Source organism: Sprattus sprattus (genome assembly GCF_963457725.1).
Source record: "Sprattus sprattus genome assembly, chromosome: 8".
NCBI classification, from domain to species: Eukaryota; Metazoa; Chordata; class Actinopteri; order Clupeiformes; family Clupeidae; genus Sprattus; species Sprattus sprattus.
Genome location: NC_137927.1, coordinates 31,307,933 through 31,317,602, shown reverse-complemented (window position 1 = coordinate 31,317,602; position 9,670 = coordinate 31,307,933). Strand labels below are relative to the sequence as shown.

Below are 9,670 nucleotides of genomic sequence, written 5' to 3'. Positions count from 1 at the left end.
CATGTTTGTGTTGTCTGTTATTGTCATGATGAATATTTAGCATATTCATTTTATGTCTTCACTTTGTGCAGTCTGATTTTCACAAATGTATGAACTTTCACAACTGTAGTATTAGTCCAGGCAAACCCATTTTGGAGCCAAAAGTAGAACTAATTGTAAACTTTCTTTTTTCAGCATAGATCATTTCTATGAGGTGTCCAGAACAACATACTAAAAGTCCTAAGGAATCCTAGTTGAGGAAATATGTTTAATTCTCATCAATCCGAGATGTTAGTCTGTCGTATAATGCTACTTTGCTTGGACTATATGGTGATGTCTTCCAGACTAGAATGTTGAATTATAATGTCGTGCCTTGGTTTGCGCAATTTTTATTTAAGAAAAGTTAATAATGAGTCATCTTGTACTATTGTTTAAAGAAAGATTATTCAAAATGTATTGACCAGTCATTTACTTTGGCGATACTCGGCTCACTCATATATATAACACTTCAGTGACCCTATGCATGAATTTAAGAACGGGCTTATACTTTGAATGCCATCTCTGTGCAGTTGGACCCACGGTATGTTTTAAATTCCCAGATAGCATGCATATATTGGTCATCTGCTGGACTTTGGTTGGCAGCCCCAACTGGTGGTGTGTCACTTCTAGTACATTATTACATGTTTAGTTTAAAGTAATAATTCAAGTTATTGTATTATATTTGTTGTATTCTTTTTTTAGTGACATTTATTTGCAGTAAAAAAAAAGTTGAAAGATTTCCCTTTACAAATATACTTCAAGAAATGCTGCATGTTCAAAATCCCAACTAGAGAACTAGACTACTGTGGATATATACACATGGAGGACAGACATAACAAATGACCCAAAAAAACTGTGAAATCAATACAAATAAATAATATGTATTTAATGATAAGGATTAACAATATAAAGTAATGGGAGTGTGGTGTAAATCAGTCAGTTAAAGGGAACCAAAAGTATGGTGCAAAGATCAGTCCTGTAAAACCCAACCAACGCTGAGGGGAGAGAAGCAGCCTCGAGCACAGACTAGGCAGGCCTTTTCTAGGCCCCAATGGCGCGCACCTGAGAACTCCCGCCCTGCACACTAAACAGCAAATGAAGCTGTTTAGTAGTGGCAGAGAAGAGTTGGCACATTTTTCATGGGCGCAACCCACATACTCAGCTCTGCTGCTCATCCCCCAAATGCATGTTCCTTACAATTGTGGCACCATTTAAAAGGTAAATAAACAGGCTTTCCAACGGTATAAGATGTATTGCCAAGAAGCATTGTTACAATAAAGTAATAATCTACCAAACACTTTTTGTGCTAATATGAGCTCTATGGCTGTCAAATACCAAAAATGTAAAGCCAGTGTTTTGATTTGTCCGTTCTGGGCTACTGTAGAAACATGGCGGACTCAGTGAGTGTTTTGTTGTCTGTAAGTAATAGTGACTTACTTTTCATTCACAAACACACATTACACTGCCCTGCTGTCAGTAAGTTCACGTTTTGATGAAAATATGTCTCACACACAAAAAACTGTAGTTGTCAGTTGTCATTAGTTGTCATATTCTACCGGAAGCGGAAGCTACCACTTACTCTGATCATGAAAGCTGGGTAGCAACCATAGACATCTGTCTTTAGTATCAACAACCTTCTGCCGAAAGAAAGTGGTGATATGGGTGTTCTTAAATAAGGCAGGCTGTCTCAGAAATTTCCATGACAAAATGTAAAGCAGGTTTATTTTTGTGATTCTGACTCCACAACATGAATGACATTATGGAAGAACAAGAAAGGGACACTCTTCTGGCCGTCCCCGAGTCTCAAGTTATGCCTGTAAGTAACCTATCGTTAGCTAAATAATACAATGCTAGCGATAGCACAGGTTTAGAAATGCTCTGCTAGCACGTAGCTTCAGCTAACAAGACAAAAACAGTAGTTGGTGCTGCCGCCCACAAATAATTGAGAGTTAACATGGACTGATTGATCGATGTCTTGTAAATCCACTGTTTCCTTCATATGTGGTAGTACAAGTTAAATGGTCCAGAGCTGTAGTCAGCTGAAACCAGGCCTAGTCTTCATTATTTCAAGAGTGCAGTGATTCACTAGGTTGAGCGAGATTCAGACATGGTTGTCTTTACCAGTTAACGTTAGCCTGCTTACTGGCTCTGTCAATAACGGCCTTTGCTGAATACAGCTTATTCAAGCCTAACGCTATCTTGCTTGAATTTCCCCTTGATCATGTAACATTTGTGTATTATCCACTTTCGGAGACTAGTAAGGCAACGTGGTCTTGGGAGTGTCCGAACCAAACTTCTATCAACTAGCGTTAGCACACTAGTAACCTAACGTCAGTGTTCATTCTAGCATAATGTAAGATAACTTTAACGTTATCGGGATCTCCCCAGGCAAATTCATTCAGTTTGCAAATCAATTATTGAGTTTGTGTTAACGCGAGAAGGAAATGCTAGCTAGCTGTATCAACATATATCTCCTGGGTATTGTGCTATGACTCAGACCAAATACATTTTATATTGTGCGAATAATGTCAAGGAATGTTAGGGAATGCTTGACTTTTCCTGTTTTAGGGCGAGGACAGGCTGATTGAATGCGTCAGTGACAATATGTGTCTATCTTGTGACCTGTAAAACAGTGTTATTGATTGTGTGAGCCCTAGACACAGACACACTGGCGTGCTTGCAGATTGTGCATGTTGTCATCTCTGATAATCGTTTCTTGACTGAATGAAGTCAGTCTGGTTGGAGCTGAAGTGTTTGCATGGGAAAACACCACTACTGTATATTTGACAAGCTGTCATGCGACGTCGGCAGTGATAATTGCGCAACTTGCATTTGTTCCCAACGTGCTTCTTTTATTCAGCTCCAAAATAGTGAGATCATGCGTGATTGGTGGGCTGTGGTTATTTTGTGTTAAGTTTGTTAAGTACTTAACAGAGTAAGGGTTTTGGTTATTTTTTTTTATGTGCACAACTCAAAAGTATATAGTATATATCAGAATACCCAAATAATAGCCTACCAGTTGGAAACCTCAACTGTATCTACTGCACGACAGGTTGTCTGAATTATTAGGTCTAGCCTTCTGTGAGCGATATTAATCCAACAGTTGTGCTCGCTAGATGGTCATCTATGAAAACGGATTAATGACATACGACATTTGCATGTTAATGACTCCAGTCTATGCCATGGCCAGTCTGGCTCCAACAGATCTGCTCATCTTCAGAGTTATGTTGCACCTCGGATTAAACCCTCCTGAAGAAGCCACTCAGTACACTAGTATTTGCCTGCCTAGTATTTGTATACAAAAGCCATGTGTGTTTGATGCGGGGGGGGGTGACTGAATTGGGGAAGGGTAGTTGGATAATCATTAGTAGATTTAGACACTTCTTTCTTAGGCTATAGTTTGTGGGCATTGAGTACGGATATAAATCACTGAAAGAGTACACCAGAGAAGCAGGAAGAGACAGACATGACATTGATTCAGCGTCCGCATACTTCAAATAACAAGTCCTTTTGAACTTGGCAGGGACAGAAGCAGTTGTTTGGTTGCCTTGCAACCAAAACAAGGGTTCTCGATTCAATGCTTCCCTGGCTCGTATTCAGAGTGTACTTGAGCAAAACACTCAATCCACAACCTCTCTAAACAGTTTGGTTAGCTGGTTTATGTGTGATTCTGTGTGCTAAAGGATAAAGGGTTGTTAAGAGTGAATAAAGTCGGATTAAGTAAATTAAGACACACAGTCTCTCTCTCTCTCTCTCTCTCTCTCTCTCTCTCTCTCTCTCTCACACACACACACACAGTCACATGTGTACACACACACACACACACACACACACACTAACATGTTTCTCCCTGGCTCTCCTAGGACACAGGCAACAGTAGACCCAGAGCTCCAGAGGTGGGGATCCGGCCGGTGGAAAAGAGAGGGCCCTACATCATGTCCAAAGCCCCTGCCATCCACATGAAACTGCGTGAGTGAGCTGTGTATAATGTGTAAGAGTCAGAGAAATTCCCCAAACTCTGCCCTGTCAGTCTTAATGGCAACTCCAACTCTTTCAGACATCCCACAGAACAGCATAGTGTTTGTCTGGAGCATAGTCTTAAATGCTAGTTGGTAACGAAATATCTGACCGTGACATTTTTGTGATTTAGTTTTTTTTGTCAGTCTGAAAGTATTTTTGAAATTGATAATGCATGACCTAATCAATAGGGTTATCATTATAAATTTACAATGCAAGTATTCAAATTTGCAAGGAAAAATTGTTTATTTTGTATTTCTTTCCCACACTGTGTGTGTGTGTGTGTGTGTGTGTGTGTGTGTGTGTGTGTGTGTGTGTGTGTGTGTGCCCTGTAGAGAAGCACAGAGAGCTGGCACGGAGAGCCCTAAAGAAGAAAGGCTTCCCCTCTTCAGGGCCGGTCCTGCAGCAGCCCAGACATGGAGGGAAAAAGTAAGCAGTGATCCCCACAACAAACAGCATTAAAGAGTGTGTGTGTGTGCAGTAAGCAGTGATCCCCACAACAAACAACATTAAAGAGTCTGTGTGTGTGTGTGTGTGTGTGTGTGTGTGTGTGTGTGTGTGTGCAGTAAGCACTGATCCTCCACAACAAGCAGCATTAATGAATGTGTGTGTAGGCAGTAATCCCCCACAACAAGCAGCATTAAAGAGTGAGTGTGCAGTGAGCAGTGATCCCCACAACAAGCAGCATTAAAGATAGTGTGGGTGGGTGGGTGGGTGTGTGTGTGTGTGTGTGTGTGTGTGTGTGTGTGTGTGTGTGTGTGTGTGTGTGTGTGTGTGTGTGTGTGTGTGTGTGTGTGTGTGTGTGTGTGTGTGTGTGTGCGCGTGTGTGTGTGCAGTAAGCAGCGATACCCCACAACAGGCTGCATTAATACCCACAATCCAACTCGCACACAATGTCGTCCGGAGTGTATCTCATCCTACCTGCGTGGTAGTTTGAGTGTGTGTGTGTGTGTGTGTCTTGAGATCAGGTTGAGTGAAAGATTTGCATTCTTTAAGCAGGGAATGTTAACAGAGGCTGATAACAATCAGCTGTGTTGTTCTCTTCCAACGGAATAGGCTTCCAACCAATTTATTTGGTAGATTGTATTTCTGTGTAAACAATACCTAATCTCTTGACCTTAACCGTTTATAATTATATGCTGTTTTTAATGTGTATTCCACTACACTGGACTATTATTCTATTCTATTTGTGTTTTACAGTGAAGACTCATCAGGGTTTGATGTTGTCGTGTTCTTTCTTTCTTTTCTTCCGTAGGAGTGTGAAGTTCAACAAAGGCTATGCGGCCCTGAGCCAGAGTGCAGACGAGACCCTGGTGTCTTTGGACTCTGACAGGTAGGTGCATCCCTCATGACAGCCACTGAGACTCCAACCGTGTGTGTGTGTGTGTGTGTGTGTGTGTGTGTGTGTGTGTGTGTATGTGCGCAGACCCTCATGACAGCCACTGAGACTCCAACCGTGTTAATCCAGTATGGTAATAAGTATACCACTTAATATACATTAAAATATACATTTTTATCGCTTGATTCCTAATTTACCATTTACGGGCCGGTCAGGGACAGCTAAGGGGCCGCAAATGGCCCTTGGGCGCACTTTGCCCAGGGGCAAACGCAGCAGCCTTCCCGAATGAATTAATCCTCAATACTTGCTGTTCAGTAAACTTCTTCACATAAAAAAACTAGCGTTTATGCTGCCGTAGAACTCGTCATTCTGGTTTGTTCTTGACATAGTAGCTAATTTTCTCCCGTGCGCAAAAGGTGTCATTTGAAGTGTCAGTCACACACACCCTTCCCAGTGCTAAGTTTGTCTTGTGTCTGCTTTCAGTGATGTGGAGTTGGAGTCCTCTGGATATTCTTCTGCTGAGGTGAGTCTATGGAGACACAGGAATTACCATCACAATGCACCACACTAAAGGTTCAGTCCCGCCATGGTGGCACTGTTTTATACTGCTATTCAGTGCAATTACTGTGGAGTCTCAATAAGGCATGATGCCATCGACCCATTGTGTGACAGAATCCGTCCCCTCACTGGGGCTCCAGGAGACAATAGATTATGACACACACAGATGCTTTAGTGCCGTCCAGTTTAGAGCTGTTGCTGCGGTCAGCAGGGCTTTATGTCAGATGTTTAGGATCTTCACATCAGGGTGAAAGACTGTTCCAAGGACACGTCTGCTAGTCTTAGTTTTTGTTCATTTGTCTATCCATATTTATGATCTTTCCCTTTCTTTCTTCCTCTCCCCTTCTTCCTTTCTCTCTATCTCTCTATCTCCCTCTCTCTTTCTCACACACACACACACACACACACACACGTACACGTACACGTACACACACACACACTCTCCTACTCCACACACACACACACACACACACACACGTACACGTACACACACACACACTCTCCTACTCCACACACACACACACACACACACACGTACACGTACACGTACACGTACACACACACACACTCTCCTACTCCACACACGCACACACACACACACACACACACACACACACATTGTCCGTCCTCCTCTCTCTCAGGTGCACCCCGACCTGAATCAGCAGCTTCTGAAGGACGGCTACCACCTGGACGAGATGCCGGATGACGAGGACCTGGACCTCATCCCGCCCAAGCCCATGGGCTCCTCCGTGTGCTGCTGTGCGGACGCCCCTTCCTGCTCCATGCAGTGACCGCACCTCAGGCCCACCCTGTTCACCTTTGACCTCTGTGGAAGCAGTTCGCTACGACACCACCACAGACCTTAGGGCCACCAGTGGTGCGGGGGGGGGGGGGGGGCGCATACGACCTGCTGTCAGCAGCACAAGCCCCCTATCTCCAGGTGGCATGGCTGTCCTCCTGTCTGGTCACTCAGTGACTCTTTTATTAAGCTCACTGAGTCACTGCACTGTGCTGCAGTCGACAGGAGCATTGATGTTAATGTGACACAGGGCACCCAAAACATGAGGGGGTGGGAGCTTTTTTTACTTTATGTTTTTTTTATTACTATTCTTTTAAGATGCAGAGAAAACCAAGCCTTGCCCCGTGTGTGTGATTGTGTGTGTGATTGTGTGTGTGTGTGATTGTGTGTGTGTGTGTGTGTGTGTGTGTGTGTGTGTGTGTGTGTGTGTGATTGTGTGTGTGTGTGTGTGTGTGTGTGCGCGTGTGTTTTTGCGCGCACATCTGACACACCCAGAGGAAATTCCATACATCAATGTTAGAAATTGGGACCTTTTTTTTAATTCCTTTCTTTGTGAATGTTCCGATCACTAAAACGACAGCCCTTCGCAGCGGTTTCCAAATCCGAGTAACGCACGTCAGCTCTGACTAACCTACAGCGCCTGGCCTTGTTCTTGCACTCGTACTTTATTACTTGTTTTTTGTAAAAGCTTTAACATTGGGGCGGACGTTCCCTAGTGCTTCCCACAGTCATGAAGGGACTCGAGAGGGCCTGGTCCTCCTACTGTACTCAGAAGCTTTAATGGCTCCATTGTTACCTGCTCATACAGATTCTTATTGTGTGTGCAGACACACACTTTACGTGAGCACTTACGCAAACGTTTTATTGTTGAAGGGTGAAGACGCTCGGAGAGGAAGAGGTTTATGGTGAAGTGGTGGCCGTGTTAATCGTCTGTTGCATTGTTGCTTGTTCGTGTTGGTCAAAGTATTAATATACTGATACTGGCGAGTCCTGTTCATTATTTCAAAAATAGTTTGCGGACATGGCACAGTGAACATCTCAGCTCCGTGTTCTTAACCACTTGCAGGTCAAATACATTGTGCAGCCAGTAGAGTTTATATCATTTTATCAGTTAGCTTCAGATAAATACTAAGGTCATGTCACTATAATACGTATCTGCATACAGAAGATATGGTGGAGTTTTTTTTTTGTTTTCTCTTGCCACATTTGAACACAACATGATTGTTTGTCATACCACCACTTTAAAAAAAAACAAAAAAAAAAAACAGTGTTTCGTGAATACTGTGATGTCACTTTCAGTCTCGGAGGAACTAACGCCAAATTAGTCCCTGTTTCGTTTCGATCACACTTTGAACATCCTCTTAAAGAAAGAAAGAAAGAAAGAAAGAAAGAAAGAAAAAGTTGGTTGACTCCAGCCCAAACCTCAAGCTGCCTGCTGCAGAAATTCAAATAAGGAGCTATGTTACAAGGACTGTCAAAGTGGTGAGAGAACTGTGATGAGCAGGAAGCAAGAGTAGAATATACAGGAATGGCTCCTGTCGTATCTGCTGTATCTGCTATCTCGCCCCCTTGATGAAATAAAGAATGCGGCCAGTCTTGTCTCGCCTGCTATACTAGGCACTTTGTCACCACCACTACAGGGTTCTGTCACAGGTGACAAAGAGTCAGTTTAGTGAACTCGATGTTTTGCGTGAGAAGTGTGAGCGCTCGATGGCTTGGCATTGTACATATATAAAGATATATAATGACTGCACTCAGCTGCCTATCTTGAGAGGAGTACACCGCTCTGGCCTGTACAAGCTATGCAAACTCACGGGACCGTCTTGTTTCCTTACCTATTACCTGAAATATAAACGTTCACCAAGTGCGATACGCAATAACTTGGGATACTAAAGTTTTGAGTTAGACCACACTAATATTTGTATTATAAAATATTGTTTTTGTAATGGCAAATAAACACATATAAATATGTTTAACACCAGATGTTTCCATCTTTTTCTTGTAAACTTGTGAAACGAGTTGTGTGGATGCCTTGCTTCGTTGGATGTGAAATGCCAGAGCTATTTGCTGGGTTCAGTTAAAGGACAATTTGCACTTAAAAGAATGAAGTATCATAAGTTTAGTTAGACGGACTGCAATCATGATTATCTTGGGCTGGATTTTTTATTTAATATCTACATCAGCATACAAAAGCCTATTTTCTGCAATCATCACTCCTGCTGTCCAACGTCACATTATATGAGCTAACCCTAAATTATTGTCTCAAAAGGCTTATCTATACTGAATATCTCTCGTTGTTGTTGAAAGTAGTTCAATTCTACTTCTCAAAGGTTTTATAGCCCCTAAACAATACAATTGTCTCTAGGCACTTTACAGAGGTGGGAATAGAGCCTTCAAGTGTTGTAGATCAACTTGGGTATACAGTGTGCTCGTAGATTATACAGTAATGGAATAGAATTGACTGATTATTTCAGATCATTTTTGTTTTTATTTCTTAAGGGGAAAATGGTATATGGTCAGAGAGAAGCCATGCTCTGCTCATTCACCTAAACAGACTTCTTGTGATCCATTCTGAAGCGTATTGGAACAGAACACATTAAACTGATAAACACCAGTGTACCTCCATTTTCATACATTTAAGGAATTTACAGACAAGGGAGACACATTCCAGGTAGAAGTTGTGGGATTTAATTTTGGTAGAAAGGGAACTTCAGAATGTAAGTAGCAAAACCACACTTTTAGAGAAGAGAAAATGTGATAGGACTTTTCTTAGTGTTTCTACATCCACCATGAGCAGAAAAAAAGGAAATGACTCTTCAAAATGTGAGTTTTTATCATTTAGCTAATATGATGTAGTTCATGTTATCTGTTCAGTAAGCCACAAGAGAAATGCACTGGCACTTGTGATTCAGAGCAGTGTGATGTGATCCCCCTATCAT

The 9,670-nt window shown here is 42.2% G+C and overlaps 1 protein-coding gene across 1 annotated transcript; it reads left to right on the top strand.

Moving 5' to 3' along the window:
• Nucleotides 1-1,651: 1,651 nt before the first annotated feature.
• fam219b (family with sequence similarity 219 member B) lies at nucleotides 1,652-6,847 on the top strand. The gene is made up of 6 exons (XM_080843132.1): nucleotides 1,652-1,834; nucleotides 3,882-3,987; nucleotides 4,371-4,464; nucleotides 5,291-5,368; nucleotides 5,858-5,897; nucleotides 6,574-6,847. Exons 1-6 carry the CDS (start codon nucleotides 1,766-1,768, stop codon nucleotides 6,721-6,723), a joined length of 537 nt encoding a protein of 178 aa, XP_080699258.1. The 5' UTR covers nucleotides 1,652-1,765; the 3' UTR covers nucleotides 6,724-6,847.
• The last annotated feature ends 2,823 nt before the right edge of the window (nucleotides 6,848-9,670 follow it).